Source organism: Lissotriton vulgaris, chromosome 4_1, assembly GCF_964263255.1.
Source record: "Lissotriton vulgaris chromosome 4_1, aLisVul1.2, whole genome shotgun sequence".
NCBI lineage: Eukaryota > Metazoa > Chordata > Amphibia > Caudata > Salamandridae > Lissotriton > Lissotriton vulgaris.
Genome location: NC_141691.1, coordinates 90,812,004 through 90,837,172, shown reverse-complemented (window position 1 = coordinate 90,837,172; position 25,169 = coordinate 90,812,004). Strand labels below are relative to the sequence as shown.

The window sequence follows — 25,169 nt, the reverse complement described above, 5'->3', positions numbered from 1 at the left end:
GCGGTTTCATGGCGCTAAACTGACAAAGAACTGGACATAGGGACGGAAGCTAAGTAGGAACAGGAGGGAAAAGTGGAATATTAGTTAAAAAATTTAGCGAAAAGATGTGCCTTGAGCTGTTTCCGGAATAGTAGGTAGGAGGTTGAGGCTCTGAGCTCCAAAGGTAGTGAGTTCCAGAAGATCGGAGCAAGGGTCGCAAATTTAGAGCCTCCCCATTTCTTTCTCCGGAACCGTGGGACCGTAAGAAGGGATTGGGTAGAAGACCGCAGTTCCCTGGTGGGAACATAGGGAATAATCTCAGATGAGATGAAAGCCGGAGCCGTGCCCAGTCGCGCTTGAAAGGTGATAGAGGCAAGCTTGAACTGGATAAGGGCACAGACAGGAAGGCAGTGTAGGGACTTTAGGAGGGGAGTGGTATGGTGAGATTTAGGAAGTTTGAACACCAGGCGCGCCGCCTGGTTTTGGATCTGCTGCAACCGCCGAAGACTATATGCAGGAATGCCTGCATATAGGGCGTTGCCGTAATCCAGGCGGGACACGACCATGGCAAGGGTAATCAGTTTTAGTGCATCAAATGAGAAAAAACGGGACACCTTGCGTATTGTACGCAGTGCCAGAAAAGAAGAGGAAACCACAGAGCTGACCTGGGAGTGAAGGGTGAGTTGGGAGTTGAGCTTAATGCCGAGAGTTTCGACTGAGGTAGAGGGGGCAGGTGGGGGACCAAGGGAGGGGGGCCAGAAGATAGGGGACCAGGGGCTGGATGAACCACCCGTCAACACCAGCTCAGTTTTGTCTGGGTTGAGTTTAAGATGATTGTGGTTCATCCAGTCACGGATGTGAATCATGATGGTTTGAAAGTTAAGAGCAGAGTCAGGGGAGGAAGAAAGTTTAAAGACAAGCTGGAGGTCGTCCGCGTAATTAAATACGGCGACCTCCATTTGTTGCAGTGAAAAAATAAGAGGGGAAATGTATAGGTTAAATAAAAGGGGGGAAAGAGAGGAGCCTTGGGGAACCCCGCACTGAACGTTGCGGAAGTCCGCAGTGAAGTCACCCAGGCGGACAGCCTGGGTGCGGTCCCTCAGGAAGGAGGATAACCAGACCAACGCCGTGCCCTCGATCCCCGCCGCCCTGACACGGGAAAGCAAGATGGAGTGGTCCACCGTGTCAAAAGCGGCTGAGAGATCGAGGAGGACCAAGGCCTGAGGTTGGCTGGTATCCATACCCTCCCTGAGGTTGTCCAGGACCGAAAGCACTACGGACTCCGTAGAGTGTGCGGGCGAAACCCGGCCTGGCGGTGGGTAAGGACCCCATTCTTCTCCACGAAAGAACTCAAGGCGGAGGTAACATGGCGCTCGAGAACTTTCGCCAGAAACGGCAGGAGGGAGATGGGGCGAAAATTGGCTGGGACTGTGGGATCGGCGCCCGTTTTTTTCAATATAGGGACAATGACTGCGGATTTGAGTGAGTTAGGTACCACGCCCTGAGAAAGAGAGCTGTTAAGAGCGTGGAGGGGAGGGTCAGGACAGCTGAGGAAAATGTGACGGAGAATATGGGCCGGGCAGGGATCTAGTGGGGAACCAGATTTGACGAGTGGGATTATAGCAGTCAGAGATTCTTTAGTAAGAGGTGGAAGGGCAGTGAGGTGTTCCTTGGGGGGAGGGCACTGAGGGTCCACAAAAGAGGGGGAAGGAAGGGGGATGTTAGCTTTTATAGTGGCGATTTTTTGAATAAAAAAGTTATTGAGGGAGTGACAAAGTTCCTGGGAAGGAGTGGGTTTGAAGGAGGTTCTATCCGAAAACGCCAATTTATGGACGATCGAAAAGATTTCTTTCGATTTGTTTTCGGCTGCGAGAATTTTGGAGGAGAAATAGATGGTTTTTGCCTCCAAGATGTTTTTTTTGTATAGAGTCAAGATGTTAATGAACTCTAGTCGCAAAGAGGGGCAATAGTTTTTCCTCCAGGCTCGCTCCGCTCGACGAACCTCCAGTTTAGTGGCTTTTAGATCTTGATTAAACCACTGATTGGCATCCTTCTCTCGTTTGGTTGAGACTCGCTTCAGGGGGGCAATAGAGTCACAGCCTGCAGAGAGCCATTGACCAATGGCCGTGACCTGGGAGTGAGTAGGCCGGTTTTTCAGGGAGGGAAGGGAAGTGGTAATTAGGGAAGCTAGACTATCCGGGTCCACTCGGCCCCATGCACGCACCCAGATGTTTTTCGGGAGTGAGGGCTTGACTTGGGGGTGGATGGGGAGAGAGAAGGAAATCAGGTGATGGTCAGACCAGGTGCAGGGCGAGACAGAGGGGGACTCTACTGGGCAGTTTAGCGACCAAATCTGGTCGAGAGTATGACCCTTGAGGTGAGTGGGAGAGTGAATATGAGAAATGAAATTAAGAGAGTGAAGGGTGTCTGAAAATTCTTTAGAAGATGGACACTCGGCTGGGTCAGAGGGCCAAAAATTAAAATCACCCAAGAGCAAAATGGAAGAATTGTTGACTGTGGCAGTGGCTAAAACTTCCAGAAAGTCTGGGAGAAACGATAAAGCGGATTGAGGGGGACGATAGATGAGTATACAGGTAAGAGGGGGCGTGATGGAGGTAGTACGGATGGCTAGATACTCCGTAGTGGCAATATCTGGTAAGGAAAGGGTTTGAAAGGGAAGGTCGTTACGAGCAATGACCGCTACCCCGCCCCCGGCTCTGCCATTTAAACGATCTGCGCGGATGGCGTAATAAGGTGTTGGAAGAGTAGCCAGTAGAACAGGGAGGGAGTCATCGCAGAACCATGTTTCCGTTAAGAAAAGCAAGTCAGGGGCATGGAGATCCAGTAGTACCGAAGGCTCGTGGGCGTGGGCTACTGCAGACCTAGTGTTTAAATAGAGAGCCGTAAGGGCTCTAGGGGTAGTAGGAATGACACTACCTCTGGGAGGAGGGGAGGGGGCAGGTTGAGGGAGAGGAGTGGCGGAAGGAGCGGGTGGAGATAGACCAAGAGACATAATGCGTGAGCGAGTGGAGGCAGGTAAAGGCCAAGGGCCCTGGAGGCAACGTAGTTGGGAAGAGGAATAGCTGGTAAGGCGGGCAGAGTGGCATGCCCCTAGCCCCGGCCGGTCGCGGACGAGCGCAGACGAGCTTGCCTTAAGCGCGCCTTCGGCGCGCAATCGTCGCGCCCGCAGCGCTCGTCCGCTGCGCTTCCTGCCAAGGCACATGATTTATGATGGGTGGAAGGGGCGTTGGAGGGGGCGTGGCCAACAGAGGTGGGCGTGTCTCGCGGCGCACCTCGCCCTCGAGAATGGCGACCAGGAAGTAGGGAATCGTTTACAGCATAAGATCGCTGTTCACGAAGTGCGAGGAAGAGCAAGAAGCTTGGTGAGCTTTTAAAATGCAGAGTATCACAACAATTTTTAAAAAAGCTTTTGCGCTCCCGGCTTCCGCCTCAGGAGTCGCTCGTCAATATCAGTGTCGCGCCTTAGAGCTGCGCGCACTATTTATACCATTAGTGAGGGGGCGTGGCCAACAGAGGTGGGTGTGTCTCGCGGTGCACCTCGCCCTCGAGAATGGCGACCAGGAAGTAGGGAATCGTTTACAGCATAAGATCGCTGTTCACGAAGTGCGAGGAAGAGCAAGAAGCTTGGTGAGCTTTTAAAATGCAGAGTATCACAACAATTTTTTAAAAAGCTTTTGCGCTCCCGGCTTCCGCCTCAGGAGTCGCTCGTCAATATCAGTGTGAATCTCGTATGAATGCAGTGGCTCGAAAGGTGGACCCATCAGTCTTGTGAGGGCCACATTTAGGTTCCATTCTGGAGCTGGTGGGGTCCGTGGAGGAATGACTCGTTTGAGTCCTTCCAAAAAGGCTTTGATGGCAGGCACTCTGAAAAGGGAGAGATGCTGCCCGTTTTGGAAATAAGCCGCCATTGCGGATAAATGTATACGAATGGAAGCATAGGCCAGATTACATTTGTATAGATGTCAGAGATAACAAATGATGTTTTGAATAGATGCGTCTAGCGGGTTGATGTTGTGGTCTGCACAATAAATGACAAACCGCTTCCATTTCGCTGCATAGCATGCTCTGGTGGTGGGCTTCCTTGCCTCTCTGATTATGTCCATACAGTCAGGAGGTAAGTTGAGGTAGCCAAACTCTAAGACCTCAGGAGCCAGATCGCCAGGTTGAGCTGTTACGGATCTGGATGCTGAATGTCGCCATGGCTCTGCGTCAAAAGCCTGGGTGTGAGGCGCAGCCTTTGATGCGGTACCACAGCTAGTTCCAGAAACGTGGTGTACCATGGTTGGCGTGCCCACGTCGGAGCAACCAGGATGAGAGTCATCGAGTGTTGCTTCAGCTTGCGTGCCACCAGCGGTATTAGAGGTGCTGGGGGAAAAGCGTACGCAAATTTGCCTGACCAGTTCATCCATATCGCATTGCCCTGCTACTGTGGGTGTGGAAACCTGGCGGCAAAGCTTCGGCATTTGGCGTTTTCCTTTGTGGCGAACAGGTCTATCTCTGGATGACCCCACCTTTGGAAGTACGGGTGGAGTACTGATGGATGTATCTCCCACTCGTGCATTTGGTGGCTGGACCTGCTGAGCAGGTCCGCCATCTGATTGTCCTTGCCCGGGAGGTGTTCCGCCATGAGGAAGATATTCCTTTGAATGGCCCACTTCCACATGCTCTGAGCCAGATGAGACAACTGTGGAGAGTGTGTACCTCCCTGCTTCTGGATGTAGTACATGGCCGTCATGTTGTCCGTCCGGATCAACACGACCCTGTTGCACAGATGTACTTTGAATGCTTTCAACGCCATGAAGATAGCCATCAGTTCTAGAACGTTGATGTGCATCTTTTTCTGCTGCGTAGTCCATAGTCCCTGCACAGTGTAGTGGAGTACATGAGCTCCCCAACCCTGGAGAGATGCGTCCGTCGTCAGAATGATCTGTGGCACAGGCTCCTGGAACGGTCGTCCCTTGCAAAGGTTTTGTGGATTCCACCAATGCAGAGAGTTGTATACACGACCGGTTACCAGCACTAGGTCTTTCAACTGTCCGTGAGCCTGATTCAACTGACGTGCTAAGCACTCCTGAAGCGGACGCATATGTAGTCTCGCATGCGGGACTATGAAGATGCAGGAGGCCATCATGCCTATCAACTGCATGAACACTCGCGCCTGAAGCGAGTGTTGAGGTCTGAATTTCTGCATCAGCGATTGAATGCTGCTGACCCTCACTGAATTTGGCTGTGCTTTGGCTGCCAGAGTGTTTATCGTCGCACCCAGATACTGCCTTATGTGGGCGGGTTGCAGGTAAGACTTTGGGTAATTCAGTGAGAATCCCAGCTCGTGAAGAAGGTGAATGGTGTGGGACATGTGGGCGGCGCACTGCTGGGCCGACTTTGCCTGGATTAGCCAGTCGTCAAGATAAGGGTAGACGTGAATGTTCTGTCTCATTTTTGTCCACCATAAGCGTGGAAGGGTATACTCAGATGTGAGTCCCTTGCTCATTGCACCATCAGGATTCAAGCAAGCCGGGCCAAAGACGGCTGAAATGCCAGAAACCGGTCCCCGGAAGCTTGTTTCCTTCCCAGTATAAGAATTGGCTTGGTAGTTTGGTCTGCCCTGTTCCCATGATGCACTGGGCCAGGGTCAGACTAATTTGCATATAGCCAAGTTCTGAGCTGGGATGGTGCAGTGAGCTAAAAACGGTGATGGATCAAGCCCTGATCTTTGGAATGGGTAAGAGTGGTCTGCTTAATTCAGACACTCTGTTCATCACCACCCCCTTTTCTGAATCATTTTTGTCCACCATAAGCGTGGAAGGGTACACTCAGATGTGAGTCCCTTGCTCATTGCACCATCAGGATTCAAGCAAGCCGGGCCGAAGACGGCTGAAATGCCAGAAACCGGTCCCCGGAAGCTTGTTTCCTTCCCAGTATAAGAATTGGCTTGGTAGTTTGGTCTGCCCTGTTCCCATGATGCACTGGGCCAGGGTCAGACTAATTTGCATATAGCCAAGTTCTGAGCTGGGATGGTGCAGTGAGCTAAAAAACGGTGATGGATCAAGCCCTGATCTTTGGACTGGGTAAGAGTGGTCTGCTTAATTCAGACACTCTGTTCATCACCACCCCCTTTTCTGAATCATTTTTGTCCACCATAAGCGTGGAAGGGTATACTCAGATGTGAGTCCCTTGCTCATTGCACCATCAGGATTCAAGCAAGCCGGGCCGAAGACGGCTGAAATGCCAGAAACCGGTCCCCGGAAGCTTGTGTCCTTCCCAGTATAAGAATTGGCTTGGTAGTTTGGTCTGCCCTGTTCCCATGATGCACTGGGCCAGGATCAGACTAATTTGCATATAGCCAAGTTCTGAGCTGGGATGGTGCAGTGAGCTAAAAAACGGTGATGGATCAAGCCCTGATCTTTGGACTGGGTAAGAGTGGTCTGCTTAATTCAGACACTCTGTTCATCACCACCCCCTTTTCTGAGCCACTGTCGCCAGGCACTTTGTAAACACCCTGGGTGCCGTGGTGACTCCGAAAGGTAGGACCTTGAAATGGTAATGTTGATTTTGGATGGTGAACCCGAGGTATTTTCTGTGTGACGGGTGCTGCAGAATATGAAAATACGCATCCTTCAGATCTAATGTTGCGAGAAAATCTCCCTGACTGAGCAACGGTAGGACTTGCTGCAGTGTTAGCATGTGAAAGTTCTCCGACAGAATGTACTGATTGAGGGGTCTGTGGTCCAGTATGGGTCTGAGGGACCCGTCCTTTTTTGGTATCAAGAAGTACAGTGAGTAAACTCCTGTGCCTCTTTCTTCCACAGGCACGAGCTCGATTGCTCCTTTTTGCAGCATGACGAGTACCTCCTGCTGCAATAAGTGCAAATGCTCTGTGGACATAGGACGGTGTCTTGGGGGCATGTTGGGTGGAGTGGATGTTAACTCCAGACAATAACCATACTGGATAAGCTGTGTGACCCACCTGTATGTGGTGATGGACTTCCAGACTGGCAAGAAATGTTGAAGTCTCCCCCCGACAGGTGTTGCATGGTCGGGGGCAGTGACAAGGCGTCACTCTTTGTTAGTGGCGGAGGACCTGGAGTTGTTTCCACGACCTCTGTCTTTGGCGCTGTTTCCACGATAACCACCTCTACTTTGTTTGGTGTATGTGGTTTGCGCGCCACCTTTATAGTACTGTGTGTTCTGGGACAGCTGGCCTCTGGAAACATTGCTTGAGCGACGAAAAGAACCACCCCTGAACTGCTGCAACTGTAGAGCCCCCATAGACTTTGCAGTCTCAGTGTCTTTCTTGATTTTCTCCAAGGTGGTGTCCACCTCTGGGCAAAATAGATGATCAGGGTTTACTGTCTGATTTAGAATGGTGGTCTGTATCTCTGGCTTGAACCCAGAGATTCTGAGCCAGGCATGTCGTCTCAACATGACACTAGTGTTAACAGCTCTGGCCGCAGTGTCTGCTGCGTCCAGTGCACTTTTGATAGAAGCATATGAGCTTCCCTTCCTGGATGAGCATCTCAGCTGCCTCCTTATATTCATCTGGTAGATGCTATAACAGGGTCTCAAGTGTGTCATAATGGGCCCTGTCATACCTGGCTAAGAGTGCCTGAGTATTTGAAATGCGCCAGATATTGGCCGCTTGAGCTGCTACCCTTTTCCCTGATGCCTCGAACACCTTAAATTCCTTATCTGGGGGAGGAGCATCACCCGTTGTTTGTGAATTAGCCCTCTTCCGGGCATTAGAAACAACAAGAGAGTCCAACGACAACTGTCCCTTAATGTAACTAGGGTCTCCAGGCGCCGGTTTGTACTTTTTTTCAATCCTGGGGTTTATCACCCTGGCTCTTGTAGGCTCCTTAAATATTTCCCCAGCATGCCTCAAGACACACTTCAACATAGGCAGAGTCTTGACAGTCCTCTCTGAGGTGGAAAAGGTGTCGAAAAGAAAGTCTACTTCAATGGGATCAGCATGGAGCTGGACGTCATGATTCTTGGCTGCCCTTTCAATGAGGGCATTAAACGCTGCCGAATCCTCAGTAGGTGACGTTTTCACAGCATACACATGAGTGTCTGGGGCAGTGTGTGGATCACCTGGGTCAGCAGCATCTGCCCAGGGTTCATTTGCATCATCTGGATCAGTGTCCACAGGATAGCTGTATTCGTCATTATCACCTTCCCCAGTGTCCACATCTGAATAAGTGGGTGAGACATCATGGCCACGTGGAGATACAGGTTCTACAAGAACAGGTGTTGAAATAGAATCCTTCTTTTTTAGTGGTATTTTATAGGACTCCATTGGCTGTTCTGGGGAGATCTTTCATTTATAAAGAGAAAGTCTGCCTGTCTCGGCATCGATAAACTGTTCCTGTTGCTCTTCCAACGAGGATTGTCGATGCTTTGTGGCCGGGACCACAGTTGTCGGCTTCGGCACCGTGGACACCTTCCTGGGCACGTCGACGGCCATTTTAGGGACGAAAGCCTTCGGCGCCACTTTCGGTGGCAGCGTGAAGTGGATGGGCGCCGACGTCTTTTGAGGTTTATCGGCAGGCTTCGGAGGTGGAGGTTCCTTAGGCCCGACCGCCGAAGCCTTGTCCTTGATGCGCTTTAGGGAGTCTGCCACCTGCTTCGAGAAGGAGGCGGACGGCTGCGTCGACTCGACGGAATCCTTCGAGGCACCACCAGGCGTGGACTCGGGGGTTGTACCGCTCTTGGCCTTGTCCGACCGACGCGGAGGTTCGAGAACCTTCTGATCATCGAGTCCTTTGTCGGTGTCGACTGTCTTCGGCGCCAACTTGTTCGGGTCGACTGCCTTGACTTTTGTCTTCGGCGTGCTAGACTTTGTCTCGACGCCCTTCAGCGGTCTTTTCGGGTTGATAACGCTCTTCTGCTTCGTCGGTGCCGACAGGTCCAAGGACTTCGAGCCAACCAAAGCAATACGCACTTTCGGTTTCGATGTAGTCACAAGTGCTTTTGGTTGCGTCGATACCGGAGCTTTCACTTTCAGTTTTGATTTCGCTGTTTGCGGCTCCTTAGACTTGTCCGAAGCCGAGCTCGAAGGCGGTAGAACTTATTGGAAGATCTTGGGTAAGGCCTTGTGGCGATCCCTCGACCTGAGCCTTATGAAGCGTTTCGGCCCCAGTGTCAGTTTGTGGGCATAGCTCCTCGCTCGAGCTATCTTCCATGGCCCCAAAGGCCCCATCGTCGTCTCGTACCTCGTCGATGACGTCTTCCGCATCGAGCATCTCAACATCAGCGTCGTAGCCGTTGTTTTAGAGGGAGACAGATGGGAGAGAAATAAGTCTGACAGAATGACAGGACTCGAAAGGTCCAGATCCATGTCGGAAGATGCATAAATAAAGGAACTGATGCCAACTCATGAAGATGGTGCATATATGGAGGCCCTGATGTCACATCCGGGGCTTACAAATCCGGTGCAGATCTTCACTATACACCTACTGACACACAAAGAAATTGGTAGCAAAAGTGTCCGAATCAAGTCTGGTGCACAGGAAAATTCACAAGGTGAGGAATCTGTGGTTAGAAATCTCTGTCAAAAAGTAGCTTCTACAGCTTGATGTGATTCTTTGTGGAACTCCCAACACAGCTGAAATCATGTAATCTTTGAAAATAAAGGACCCAGAGCCGAAACTGAAATCAATGTAAGTCAAGGCTGTGCCAACTTCAATCAATAACACAAATGGGTACTACTGGTCTAGTAACATAAAGCTAAGAATGAAGCTAAGAATGAACAGGTAGTGGCACGCCGTGTGTTGTAACAGTTGAATGTGTTGCCATACAAAAAGTGGAAAGAAAACCCATCAGCCCACCCAATGGCGGAAACTGGTATCTAGTAGGTGTCGCACTAGTTATTATCGTGAGATGTCCTTATCTAGATCCGCCAGTGATGAAAAGCCATGAATTTGAATCAAGTGGTGCTGAAAGATAATTTGCAGTGATTAAATGTGAAATAAATCATAAATGTGAGAAAAAGATTAAGATTAAGTCAATACATACCGGCTCTTTACCATCCATAGCCTCCATCCACAACCTTCGGTTGAGCTCAGACAGAGCCTGAAGCGTGAGTGCTCCATGCCTTGGGGAGAAAGTAAAAATAACTCAATATCTATCATGGACTGTACACAAGAACATCAAACTTACACAGCTGCAAAGGCTGGATCAATTCAACCAGAGAACAGCAAAGAGGCGTTGACCCTATGTTAAATAGTAAGAAACCTACAAACATCTTAAGTCCATGGGTCTGAACATACCTCCTTCATAGAAGCACCATGGTAGGTAAATATAAGCATCTAAGCTGTCAAAACAAATCCAATAAAATCTACCTTTCATTGACTTCAATATCAAAGCAGAACCGCTTGTCGATGGAGTCTGATTTCCTCCTAATGCACGACTTCAGCGTGAAATCGGAGGTCCCCTGAGAAGATAAACAGAAAGATCACATTTCCAGAAAGAAGTGATTTCCCTCAATCTGTACTAAGGGAGACTAGATCCCTACTCATTCCACTAAATGCAGGCTGAAAATTCTGGTTATTCGGACAGTATAACAGTACAAATGAAAAATACATTATCCAGTCTATGTTGTAGTTGGAGGTTTCCCGTTCAGCTAAATGGAAGTTTTACACTCAAAACTTCAACGATGACATTAATCATGTTTTGTACCAATGCAAAGGTATCCAGATCTGCCAATTTATTTTTAATGGAAAGTGGCAAACACATGTGTAAAACTCAAATGGGATATCATTCCTGTGCAGAAAGGAAGGTCCACCATTATAGAGTAATGAATCAATATCCTCTCTCCTAGTATTGTTCCTCCCAACACCACATGAATAATCCTATTCATAACCTGTTTCTTTTTTTCACCTGACACTCAAATTCCTCCTACAGGTCAAGGCTGGTGATGAGGGCAGCATGTTTTCTTAGCTGCCTCGGCTGAAAAAACATAATTATTTTCATTCCAATTTATTATGGTCACTTAATTGTGCAATTGCTAGTAAATTTCCTGTGTTCATGTCAACCACAGGGGAATCTAAGACACAAACTCAGTTCTAGTGGTTCTAAATTCATTGCACAATACTTAAGCAATCACCCGGCCTACAGCCTAAACTTTGAAAAGTTGTGTTGTCTTTGCCTGACATGACACAGACTAAACACTCATGTGACATTATTGATAGGGTCTTGATTGTGGCATGGCTATACTAGGAGCATTATTTTAAATATCAAACGCCTAAAACAGGGGCACAGTCACAACATTAAAAACGTTTGAAAAGTTATTCTTATGCCACTTCTCCTTTACTTACCCGCATGAGGAGCGTTATGTCTTGGAAGGTCCTAGCAGAAGATCCTTTTTAAGACAGTTAACGTATATGTAGACATGTGCGCTACATGAAACAGTTATATTAAGTGAACTCAAGCAGTCCACAGATATCTTGACTGGCTTTTTCATTAAGTAACACGCTGTCACACAGTTATCGAGAAAGCTGCACTTCGCTGAAGAGGCGCAAAAAAAAGCAGAACCATGCCTGGGCTTGCCTATGTTCCCACAAATGGGGTGTCCCACAGCAGTTCAGGCTAGACATTTCAGTGTCTATTTTGGGGCAAGGACAAGCCTGATTAGCACATGGGTAGTTCCTGTCTGTAGTGGTGCAGTAAAAAAAAATAATGGACAGGAAAGCAGCCATTACTGTGGCTGAAATTAATTTAAGTATTTCACCACTTCTTTATTTTTCTCTTTCAATAATTAAATATGGCTACCTTTTAGGTCTGGAGTTAGCCTAGACCTTTTGTTTGTAATAAAAATATATCTTACATACTTTCAGGGGCTTTCATTAAGCTCTTTCCATCCACTGGTTTGCTGCAGAGTCATTCACATTTTGCTTCTGCCCACCACAGCATAGGGCACAGGGCGAGCCCACTTAAGCCACCGGCTTACCTGACTGTGATTGATGGCATTCTGCTCTTTGACAAGGTGCACATCAGCACGATAGGTGTGTAAGGAGTGCATTATAGTTAGGCTTAGATTTCACTCGTACAAAATCAGTGACATTCAGCAGTTATAGAGCTAAATATAACTTACGTCCCAGCAATGCACTGGTTATGACCTCACATATTACATCAATCATGACATGGTCAATGACATCACTAATGACATCTCAAATTACATCATTGATGACATCAAGTTGTTCGGTTAAGTGAGCTGGTGTGTGCATGGCTGTATTGGAGAGTAAGTTTCTGTGTGAATGTCTGTATGGGTGAATGAGCGGATGTTTGAGTGCTTGTATGGATGTGTGAATGGGTACGTAAGTGATTGTGTAGGTGTGTGTGTGAGTGCTTGTATGGGTGAGTGAGTGTCTGTTTTGAGAGGCTGTATGGGTGAGTGGATATGTGAGTGTGTAGATAAATTAGGGGGTGTGTAAGTAGCTGCATGGGTGAGTGTTTGGCTATGTCAGTGGCCGTACGAGTGGGTGACGGGTTGTAAGAGTGGCTGTATAGGTGAGTGAATGGTTGTGTGAGTGGCTGTACAAGTGAGTGGCTCTATGGAGGAGTGAGTGGGTGTGTGGGTACTGGTATTGGTCTGTGAATGGGTATGTGAGTGGTTATGTGGGAGTGGGCATACAAGAGAATATATGGGGGTGAGTGTGTGTGTGTGAGTGGGTCTGTGGATAATGTAATCAGTGATGTCATCTGTGATGTCATCAGTGATGTCAACCATGTCATGAGAGATGTAATACGTGAGGTCATAAGCAGTGCTTTGCGGGGGTGTAAGTTATAGTTAGGTCAGGTAACTTTAACTGCTGAATGTCACTGGTTTTGTAAATCTGAGCCTAACTATAACATCCCTGTGACCTTTGCTTTTTTCATTGTATTTCTAATTTTTTTTAAATTCTATTCCTAACTATAACGTCCCTGTAACCTTTCTAATTTCTATTGCCTTTAATTAGTAGTTGTGTTTGCTGAGTGGTGGAGAAAGAGGGCGAGGCCTCGGACCAGCTCTCAGGAATCCTGCTATATGGGACTTACTGGAGGTAACTGGAGGGGTAGTTGGCCACACAGACCCTCTAGAGCCAAGGGGACTTCAACCCACAACTAGTAGTGCGCCAGGAGGCGCTTTTGCAGAGTGGTGGAGAAAGGGGTTGTAGCCTCCAACAACCTCTCAGCAATCCCGCTGTGTGGTAATTATAGGAGGTAACGGGGGGAGTAGTTTATTTTCTTGAAGTTTCTTTTATTTTATTATGCTTAATTAAAACCATTGCATACACTAAAAATAGAATATCTTACAATTTTTGATAAAACCATTATAAAAGAATTCCCGATTTTTATCAACAATAAGTATAAGAATTTTTCCTTGATATTAATTTTTATTCCCATTTTCAAGTAGAGTAGGGGTTTAAGCGTTTTGTATGTGTTTAGGGCTACCCACCTGTGAGATTGTTTGGCTAATGTTTTTTTATCCTCTATTGCGGATAATAAGCGGGTTACCTTTGTTACAGTTTTTTTTAAAGTGAAATGATTCGTCGAGGCGTTCCACAAGACTGTTAGACCTAGAAGTTTAATAGATTCCTGGAGGTAAACACTTGCTGGTGCTTTTCCTGAGCGAGAGAGTTCCATCCAAAGTTCGTCATTCAGGGATCCTTCTTTATCGCCTTTGATCTTATGCCAACATTTCACATATGCTCCCCTTCGTTCCAGTGACTGTTTTTGAAGCCCAAATTCTAACAGTATTTGGGCTGGGGAGACGTTTCTGGGAAGTTGAAAGATCGCTTGGTAAGAGTTGGTTATTATGTGGTCAAGGATTGTTGCGTCTCTTCCCTTCATCGTTTCGCTCCTGTAAGTTATTGTTGGCTGGAGTTTAGCTTGCAGGACCCTTAGCAAAGGGTCAAGCGTCAGATTCGGTAAAAGCTTCTTTAAAGGCTTTATGGCTAGATAGTTCATTACCCCTTTCTCCGCAAAGATTCTATTTGCGGTTTCGATGAATTGTTTTGATCCAGTGTTACCTCTAGGTATTTGTAACTTGCTGCTTGATCCAAACAATGGCCGTCGAGAAACCAATTAAGATGTTTCTTCTTGTGATAGTTGACTGCCATGATTTTTGTTTTATTGAAGTTTAGTTTTAGAGCATTTTGTTGAAAGAATCTATGAGTTGCATTCAGTAGGTGCTAAAGTCCAATTGGGGTCCGACTTATCAAAACTAGGTCGTCCGCCTATAACAGGTTTGACAAAGTTGTGTTCCCTAGTTTTGGTGCGTGGGCTACGCAACTGTTCAGCTCCCCCGGCAAGTCCGCTAAGAAAAGATTGAAAAGCAAGGGGGCTAGAAAGCACCCTTGTTTTAGCCCTTTTGTAGTAGGAGTTTTTTTTTTTATATATGTAGACCTTTGTCGAGCTTTATCCTGAACCATGTGTTAGTATGCAGGTTCATTAATAAGAGTAGTTGACGGGTATCCCCCAACCGTCCAGTCCTTGCTAAAGTTCTGTTCGGTCAACGTGGTCAAATGCAGCTACAAAGTCTATGAAGCAAAGAAAAAGGGGATATTTTCCCTGTTTAGCTGCGTCCATGAGCGTCCATGAGCAAGGTCAGTGCCATTATATTGGTTATTATAACTTGCCCTTTCCGAAACCCTGTTTGCGTTGGCGGGATTATATGATTCTCTTTGGCCCAAGTGGCTAGGTTGTTTAAGTTGAGCCCCGCAAAGTATTTTGCCTCAATGTCAATCAGGGCTACAGGCGGTAGTTTTTCGGCGCAGACCTCGCAATTTGTTTGTAAATTGGGCTTATGATTGAGCCTCTCCATGACTCTGGAATTGTAAAGTTTCTAACTGCATACTTAAAGACAGGTTCAAGTACGTTACTAAAGTAATCCAGGTCATTTTGTAACAGCATTGGCGGGATGCCATTAGGGCCAGGGGCTCAAGCCAGTCTGCCCTTTGCTATTTGTTTCTTTATCTGTTGAGCTACTTGGCTGCTGTGCCCCTCCTCTAGTCTCCGTGTATCATTTTGTGCAGAAGTTGAAGTTGAAGTTGTTACCCGTTGTTGTTGGAATGGCACTGTTCTTTCCCTATCCTCTGGTGAAGTTGGGCATTGTTGTTCCAGGGGGAGTAGGTGGCACCCTAGGACACTCAGGAGTAAAATGGACTTTAGTCCCCAACCAGTACTGGGTCAGGAGGTGCGTTTGCGGAGTGGCGGAGAAAGGTGGTGTGGCCTCCAAAGACCTCTCAGCAATCCCTCTGCGTGAATCTTACTGGAGGTAACAGGAGGGCTTGTTGGCCCCCAAGGACCCTCTGCAGCCAAGAGGACTTCATCCCACAACCAGCTGTGCACCAGGAGGCATGTTTGCAAAGTGGTAGTGAAATGGGGGGGCTCCGGCAATTTGCCAGTCTCTTTTTTTTTCTTATTAGGGGAGGGGGCAGAGTGGCACTCCAGGCTCGGTAGGGGGGCTGTTTGCCCTCCTCTCTTTTTAAGGTAGTGGCCCCAGAGGATAGGGTCCCCAGGGAAGCAAACAGCCTAATGAGGGGGGCCATGCACTGTCAGAGGAAATTAACCCAAGGGAACAAAGCCCCCTGAGCCAATCAGCTCTATTTTGTTTAATTGGGTTTGATGGATTCTCGCGAGAGTCACTCAAACCCAACTGTCCAGATATACAAATATTTTGTATCCTAAATTTCTATGAAACTACTGAATGGATTTACACCGAAGCACAAAAAGCAGGCTTTCAGGACCAAGATCTAGCTTCGTGCCAAATTTGGTGTAATTCTGTTCTGCAGTTTTTGCAGTAACTCAGTCTAAAAAAAAGTCTATGGAAAATAAATGGGGATTCTGCATTTTGGGACACACTCCCTTTTTCTCAGCTGCCACTTGACATATCACCCCAAAACTTTAAATTCACAAACTAGGCAACAAAGAGAACTTTTTGGAATGTTTTGTAAAGCTTCATCAAATGGTGCCGAAGTTATCAGCAAAACAAATAAGGCATTGACAATATATATATTTATATATATTACCTACTGACGGTTGCTAGTAGGTAGTTACAGTTAGAACCTAGTTTCCATTGGAAAAGCATTTTTGTTTTGCTAATAACTTTGGCGCCATTTGTCAAATTTGTATAGAATTCTCAAAACTAGTGTGCCAGTCACTTCAACTGCAATCTGGAAAGTTTGGGGGTGATTTGTCAAGCAGTGGCCTAGAAAAAGGGGGGGGGGCGGGAGGGGGGGATTTGGGAGGGTCACAAAACTATTTTTCCCCATACAATTTTCCATGGGGATTTTAGACACAAAGTGCAACCCAGAACTATGCTGAACAGAATTACACCAAATTTGACAGAAAGCTACATCTTGGTCCAGATGCAGTGCTTTTTGCAATTTGGTGTAAATCTGTTCAGTAGTTTTGGAGTTATTAAAGGAAAAACATTTCTGTATATCTAGAGATGCGGATCCACCGCAGTGCATCCGTGGATCCATGCATCAACAGCAATGCCATGATTGGCTGGCTGCAACTGGAGAGAAAAGCTGCTTCCACAATTTTGTGAATTGGGATAGAGTTCCCGGGGGGGGCGGGGGTTGGGGGGGAGATGAAGCATGAACAGGACACAAGCGGTCAGGATATAGGTATTCTGACCACTGTGAGGGTCCACTCATGGGCAGCCAACTGTTGGAAAACAATTTTTGGGTGCATGCGCAAGGATCCACGGTGGCGCTCAGCAAGGCCCCTCTGTGAATCAACATAGTTCTGCTGATCCAGACACCAATTAAAAAACCACGTACACCCACTCACAGACCCACTCACACACTCACTAACAAACCTGCTCACACATCCATACATCCACTCACACACCCATTCATTCCCTCACACACCCATACAGTCACTGATACATCCACTTTAGAGACCCGGGGAACCACTCACACATCCACTCACAGAGCCACACAGGCACTCATACACCCACTCACGCACCCATACCAAAACCAGTGACACACTCATACACCCATACAGCCACTTACACACCTATCAGAGACCCACACAGCCAATTATACACCAATTTACACACTCATACAACCACTCACACACCCACTTACAGACCCAGAGAACCACTCATGCATTCAATCACAGAACCCCACAATCACTCACACGAACACGGAGATACTCACACACCTATGTATATACTCATACAGCTAGTGACACACTCACTCACAGACCCGCAGAGCCACTTACACACCCAGGGGCCCATGGGCTGGCTGCATTAGGGGGGTTGGCCACAGGGCCTGGCCACTGGCCAGGCCGTGTGGCCAATGCCCCGACTGCACTTAAGATGCATGTGGGGGTTGGCCACAGGGCACGGCCTATGGCCATGCCCTGTGGCCATCCCCCCACTGCACATGGCCAAAGGCTGTGCGCAGCGTGGTGCAGGTTGCATTCGGCTGGGGGTTCACCACTAGTGCCTTAAGGTAAGTATATCTTGCACCTTCCAGGTGATCGCCCTGTCCTTTGCAGAAGCGGTCGCTCCCCTCACCGCCTCCTCACCCGGTATCATAGCGTAGCGCTTTTACTCTACAAAGTGCTCCTTCTACCTCTAGCCTCTGTTGCTCATTTGCGCATTGTATTGCTAGCCTCTGTTGCTCATTTGCGCATTGTATTGCTCTGTGTATTATTGATTGCTTAGTGCAGCTGAGTGCATTTACATTTGCTGAGTGATCATTGGCTGCTGACTGACTGATAGCGCTCTGACTCTACCAAGCACCCTTCGTACCGCTAGCCTCTGTAGCTCATTTGCGCACTGCTGGGCTTCGCATTGCTTCGTAAAATATTGACTGTTGAGTGCATTTTATTCTATCTGCTGCCAAATTTCGTAGCGCTTCTTAGCTTACTATTGCGCTTTGAACCGCCTGCCACTGCTGCATTATTCTCCCCCATAGCGCTCCATTGTTGATACTACTTTTGCCCTATCTCGCCCTGCCCTGCAGCTTTTGTTATTGTTGCTGCCATTTTGTTTACTGGGCCGTCCCACACCGCCCCTCCACCTCGCTCCCGCCTCCCAGCTGCCCCTCCCACTTACTGAAGCTACACGCCGTCCGCGACCACGAGGAGAGCTGTGATCGCCCTTTCCTTTGCAGAAGCGGTCGCTCCCCTCACCGCCTCCTCACCCGGTATCGTAGCGTAGCGCTTTTACTCTACAAAGTGCTCCTTCTACCTCTAGCCTCTGTTGCTCATTTGCACATTGTATTGCTAGCCTCTGTTGCTCATTTGCGCATTGTATTGCTCTGTGTATTATTGATTGCTTAGTGCAGCTGAGTGCATTTACATTTGCTGAGTGATCATTGACTGCTGACTGACTGATAGCGCTCTGACTCTACCAAGCACCCTTCGTACCGCTAGCCTCTGTAGCTCATTTGCGCACTGCTGGGCTTCGAATTGCTTCATAAAATATTGACTGTTGAGTGCATTTTATTCTATCTGCTGCCAAATTTCGTAGTGCTTCTTAGCTTACTATTGCGCTTTGAACCGCCTGCCACTGCTGCATTATTCTCCCCAATAGCGCTCCATTGTTGATACTACTTTTGCCCTATCTCGCCCTGCCCTGCAGCTTTTGTTATTGTTGCTGCCATTTTGTTTACTGGGCCGTCCCACACGGCCCCTCCACCTGGCTCCCGCCTCCCAGCTGCCCCTCCAATGCTCCGCCCCCCTCCACTCTCCATTTAAGACATATGGACCTACGCGCAGCGTCCACGCGCTGCGGCCACGCTGAAGGTGCGCCAAAGGTAAGCCCGTCTACGCCCGTCCACGCCTGGACCGCGCCCAGCGCCAGACCCCCTGGCCCCGCCGTACCGAGCCCACTAGATTCAAATATGATGCCGCAACTCTCCTCGCCCTCAACCCCGGACGCACACCACAATGCTGCGAAGCCACCCCAGGACGGACCCACGGCCCATTCGGCTGTCACACCTGCAAGTTCACCTGCTCCAGGACCCTCACCAAATCCACTTCCTCCAAACATAGCTCCGACTCTAACCACCTGAAGTGCATCCTGCTAAACACCCGCTCGATCCACAGACACGCCACTGAACTCTGGGACCTACTCGACACTGCGTCACCGGACATCGCCTTCCTTACAGAAACTTGGATGAACAGATCATCAGCACCCGACATCGCTATAGCCATACCGGACGCTTACAAGATCATCCGAAAAGACCGCACCAACCAAACAGGAGGAGGCATCGCCATCATCCACAGGAACACCATCAAAATCACGACCAGCATCGACGATAATCTTGCAACCGCCGAACATCTCCACTTCCAGATCCACACCGACCCTAGGACCACACTTAGAGGCACCCTCATCTACAGGCCTCCAGGAACCTGCACTCAATTTAGCGATGACATCACTGACTTCGTCAGCCCACATGCCCTCGCCTCCCAGAACTACATTCTATTAGGAGACCTCAACTTCCACCTTGAAAACAAACACAACAGCAACACCAACTCCCTTCTGGACAACCTGGCCAATCTCGGACTCAAACAACTTGTGGACACCACCACCCATGTAGCCGGGCACACGCTCGACCCTATCTTCACCTCCAGCAAGCACATTTCCTTCGACCGCACCACAGCTCTCCATTGGACGGACCACTGCTGTATTCACTTCAGCTACAAAACCACAACTGCCCACAACCTATTCCTCGGAGAAACTGGAACAAAATCACCTCCGATCAACTCCTCACATCACTCAACCAAAACCCTCCCACCCTCTCATTGGACCCAAACCAAGCGGCCACCAACCTCAAGCAATGGATCAGCGCTGACGAATTAGCACCCCTGAAAAAGCACCAGATCAATTCAGGCAGCAAAAAGGCCCCCTGGTTCAATGATGACCTTAAAAAATCCAAGAAGCTATGCCGCACCCTAGAGAAAACATGGAGAAAAAACCCAACCACCTACAACATGGCCACCCTCAAGGCGGCCACCCGCAAACACCACCAACTGATTCGATCCACCAAGAAATCAGCTTTCAAGGATTGTCTCGACAACAACGCCCACAACAGCAAGGAACTTTTCAACATTGTCAAAGAATTCACCAACCCCGCCGCAGCATCTAACGACATCACTCCCTCCCAAGACCTCTGCGATGCGTTATCCTCCTTCTTCTACAACAAAATTGCCGACATTCACAACAGCTTCGAGAACACTCCCTGCGAACAACCCTCCCCACCCCCTCAGATCCTACACCGCCAACTAACAACCTTAGCGCCTGGAACCCAATCACCACCGAAGACACAATCCGCCTAATGAACTCAATCCACTCTGGCTCGCCAACCGACCCCTGCCCCCTGCCCCCACCACATCTTCAACAAAGCTGACTCCATAATCGCACCCCATCTCCGTGATGTCATCAACTGCTCGTTCAACTCCGCCACCTTCCCAGAAAGCTGGAAACACGCCAAACTCAGCGCCCTCTTGAAGAAACCCACAGCAGACCCCTCTGAACTTAAAAACTAACGACCCATATCCCTCCTCCCCTTCCCCGCCAAAGTCATTGAGAAAGCCGTCAACAGCCAGCTCGCCGCCTTCCTTGAATCCAACAACTCCCTCGACCCCTCACAGTCCGGCTTCCGAGCCAAACACAGTACCGAAACCGCCCTCATCGCAGCTACAGACGACATCCGAACGCTACTGGACAACGGAGAAACAGTGGCCCTCATCCTACTCGACCTCTCCGCCGCCTTCGACACAGTCTGCCACAACACCCTTATACAACGCCTCAGCAACATCGGCATACAAGGAAAAGCCTTGGACTGGATCATCTCATTCCTCACCGGGAGAACTCAAAGAGTCCGACTTCCCCCATTCAACTCAGAGGCCACTGAAGTCATCTGTGGAGTACCACAAGGATCATCACTCAGTCCCACCCTCTTCAAAGTTTACATGAGTCCACTCGCCTCCATCGCGCGTCAACACAACCTTATCATCATCTCTTACGCCGACGACACCCAGTTAATCCTTTCCCTCACCAAAGACCCTAACACCGCCAAAACCAATCTTCACGAAGGCATGAAAGAAGTAGCCGAATGGATGAAGCACAGCCGCCTAAAACTCAACTCAGACAAAACAGAGGTGCTCATCCTAGGATCCTCCCCCTCTGCCTGGGACGACTCTTGGTGGCCTTCCGCTCTGGGCACAGCACCCACACCCACAGACCACGCACGCAACCTGGGCTTCATCCTAGACTCCTCTCTCTCGATGTCCAGACAAGTCAACGCAGTCTCATCCTCCTGCTTCAACGTACTTCGTATTCTCAAAAAGGTTTTCGTCTGGATCCCCCTCGAAACAAGAAAGACTGTCACCCAGGCACTGGTCACGAGTCGACTGGATTACGGTAACACACTATACGCCGGAATCACAGCAAAATTACAGAAAAAACTCCAACGCATCCAAAACGCATCAGCGAGACTCATATTGGACATCCCTCGCCAAGATCACATCACCGGACACCTAAAAGACCTCCACTGGATTCCCGTCAACAAGAGAATTACATTCCGTCTTCTCACCCACGCACACAAGGCCCTCTACAAACTAGGACCCGAATGCCTCAACACTCGACTGTCCTTCTACACACCCACCCGCCAACTTAGATCGTCCAATCAAGCCCTCGCCACAGTCCCGGGCATCCGAAAATCCACCATGGGTGGCAGATCCTTCTCCTTCCTGGCTGCCAAGACCTGGAACTCACTCCCCACTCACCTCCGCCTTACTCAAAACCACATCTCCTTCAGAAAAGAACTTAAAACCTGGCTATTCGACAAAAATTGAACCCCCTTCCCCAAGCGCCTTGAGACCCTCTGGGTGAGTAGTGTGCTATATAAATCCCTGAACTTGAACTTGAACTTAGTCATGCATTACTAATTACCCCACATATTACATATCAGTCATGATATCTTCTATGGCATCATTGATAATATCACTGCAACATTTGCAATAAAATTAATGATGAGAAAATTGTGCATGGCGAGGTGCGAGATAGTTACCTTAGTGTGGGGATTTATTCATAATGGAATGTTAAGCTGTTGCTAGGTGAATGGAATGTTGCTCTTTGAAGTAGGCTAAGAGACAGTGGAGCTGGAGAAGAAACTGGAGGTCTTGTTATTTTTCTACTACCAATAAAGATTACCAACTATTTCTTGTGTTGGAGACATCTTTACATTGTTGACGAGGAACACATCTGTGCAGGAGACCGACATCAAGAGCCTCCACCCCTGGATGATACCTGAAATTGGTATACATTTCAAGATTTTCAAGATTTTTAAGGATATTACATGGTGCCTTGTTACTGGTATGTACCTTGTATCTAATGGATATTCACTTCTTTTAATCTTCTACAACTTCAACTTAATTGTGACTTCTACATTTGTTCTGAACATCGACTTCATTCTTATTTTGGATTTAGCATACATTGACTTTCATTGCTCTTTGTGGAATAATACTATTACTTCTTCATTCTTCGCCATAATGTGAAAATTATTCTGCGCTTTAATGTGAAAATCTGATGCATCATTTGAGGCTTGTGCACTAAAAGTATAGAATACAAAAAGGAAACTTAACAAACTTTGTGGATTTTGAGGAAACGCACCATATCTCTAATTTGTACAGAAATTGGGAGCGTTTTGAAATAAAATCGAGTTTTTACCTTTACGCTGCATCTTCTGAAAACTACAACGGACGGAACTTGCATCTTCTGATTCAATGCAATCAGTAGACTCCACTACAAACCATTTTAAATGATAATCTACAAGAACAATCAAAAATTTGCTACGAGATCCTAATTTAGAAATTGGGCCAAGAAAGTCATTTGCTACTTTTTCCGAAGGACGTTCGGGAAATTCCATACAAGCAAGGAGAGGTTGTCTAGCAACCTTAGTTTTGTCACTCCTGGCACATGCGTAACATTCTTTAACAAGTTCTTCAACATCATTGTCCATCCCAGGCCACCAGAATGGCTGACAAATTCTCCTCTTGGTCATATTCCTCTCCAAATGCCCCTCGTGTGCTATATTCATTATCTTACTTTTTAGTTTAGTCGGTGGTACTAATTTGTTCCTTCTCCATAACTTTCCTTCACTTACACTTAACTCACTCTCAACGTGATAAAACCTTCTAAAACGAACATCGTCACAATATTCCTTAGTCCATCCATCTGATACACAATTCATGACTTGACTCATCAACTCATCATCTGACATAGCACTGTCCCATTCTACTTTATCAAATGCCTGTTCCTCATTGCATCTAACCACATCTCCTACATCCTCCAATTCTTCTCTAGCAACATCCACTGGCATTCTAGACATATAATCTGCTACAACATTTTTCGACCTTTCATGTATTCCATCTCAAAATTGTATTCAAGTACAGACAAAATCCACCTGGAAATTCTGGGGGTCACATTGCCTTCCAATCCTCTTGAGCCTCTAAAGAGATGCACTAGGGGTTTGTGATCAGTGCAAACAAACCCTGAATGGCAAGCCCCAAAGAAAATATCTGAAATGCTTGATACCCCAAGAGCACGCTAGAGCTTCTCACTCGATCACAGTATATGAGGTTTCTGCTCCCTGAAGCCTTCTTGACGCGAAACCAATAATTCTCTCCACTCCATCATGAACTTGAGACAATACAGCCCCAATTCCTAGCGCGCTGGCATCGGTAGTGACAAAAGTTCTAGCCTTGACATCAAAATGCCCAAGGGTAGGTACATGTAAAATCTCTTTTTTCACACATTTAAACGCTTTCTCACACGCATCATTCCATTAGAATGCAACACCATTTTTAATTAATAATCTCAAATCTTTAATTTGGAATATAGCCTTTATGCCGTGAAAGGCAGACGGAAAATGAAACTAGGTCGTAAGGTTTGGTGGGCAGTTATGAACTATATGGAGGTATAAAAGTGTGGCCTTGTGGTTCTACTATGTTTTCTTTATTGCTTGAATTTCTTTATTTTTGTGTGTCAGACAGTAGCAGTTATAAAAGACCAGATGTGATCAGTCCTGTACACTATAGGTTAAGGATATTCTGGACTGATGTGCTATTTTTTGATATGTAGTGCTGTTTTTCCTTTTTTTTTGCTTGGATTCATTCGTGGAGTGATACTATGTTATTCTTTTTGTAAAACATGTGTTTGTATGTGTACTCATGGATTTTAATAAAAAACATTTAAAAAAAGAATAATCTCACAGGTTCCACTACTTCTGAAAACCCATTTAGGAACTTAGAACAATAGTCGGCAAGTCCCAGGAAGGACTTCAACTGATCCTTGTTAAGTGGAGTTGGAGCATCATTAATTGCCGAGACAATACTCTTCTTCGGTTTATCCATAACCCAGATATTTTGTGTCCTACATAGGTCACACAGTCCCTTTTCAGTTGACACTTTTCTTTTTTAATCGTCAACCCATGGCTTCCCATACGTTTCAAGACCTCAGTTAAAACCTTGTCATGATGATCACAATTCTTCCCGACAATTAGTACATCATCCTGAAAACACAAAAAATTGCTCATACCACCAAAAATCTACTGCATGATCCTTTGAAACACCGCTGAGGCAAAATGGTTTGTAGTGGAGTCTACTGATTGCATTGAAACAGGAAAAGTGATTGGTTTCATGGAAAGAGTTTTCATGAATGAAGGGATACCGAAAACATTGGTGTCGGACAATGGAGTTCAGTTGGTTTCTAGACGAAGGATGGCGTTTTAATGTAAAATGGAATTAATCATGAGAGAGTTGCGTTGTTCAGGCGGCAAGCTAATGGTCTGGTTGAAAGAATCAACCGTTTGTTATTGGACAATATTCAACTCTCATTGGTGAATGGATTGGCATGGTCTGAGGAACTCCAAAAATTAGTATGGTCATATAGGGTCACACCACATTCTATAACTGGGGTTTCTCCGTTTGTTTCTCTTACGGGGCGTGAGCCAGGTGTAAAAGAAGTTCCAGGTTGGTTGAAGAATAAGGAATGTGTATGGGTGGATAATGCTGCAGTGAAAGATGGAGTGGAGAAACAACAGTGTGCATCCACGAGTCACTACAACTTAAGGAAGAGAGTTAAGGAATCAGATATAAAGGAGGGTGATTGGGTTGTGGTTAAAAGAGGAGGAATTGTTACTAAGGGAGAAAGTAAGTTT

General features: G+C 47.4%; 1 protein-coding gene across 1 annotated transcript in view; it reads right to left on the bottom strand.

Annotated features, from left to right (window-relative positions):
• The window catches only part of OPHN1 (oligophrenin 1), a 702,970-nt gene that overhangs the window by 285,483 nt on the left and 392,318 nt on the right, over nucleotides 1–25,169 (bottom strand). The window contains exons 10-11 of the mRNA XM_086918347.1: nucleotides 10,341–10,432; nucleotides 10,015–10,093 (exon numbers count right to left, since the gene is read on the bottom strand). Of these exons, the coding sequence (XP_086774473.1) occupies nucleotides 10,015–10,093; nucleotides 10,341–10,432 (171 nt within the window). The remainder of the gene's footprint in view (nucleotides 1–10,014; nucleotides 10,094–10,340; nucleotides 10,433–25,169) is intronic.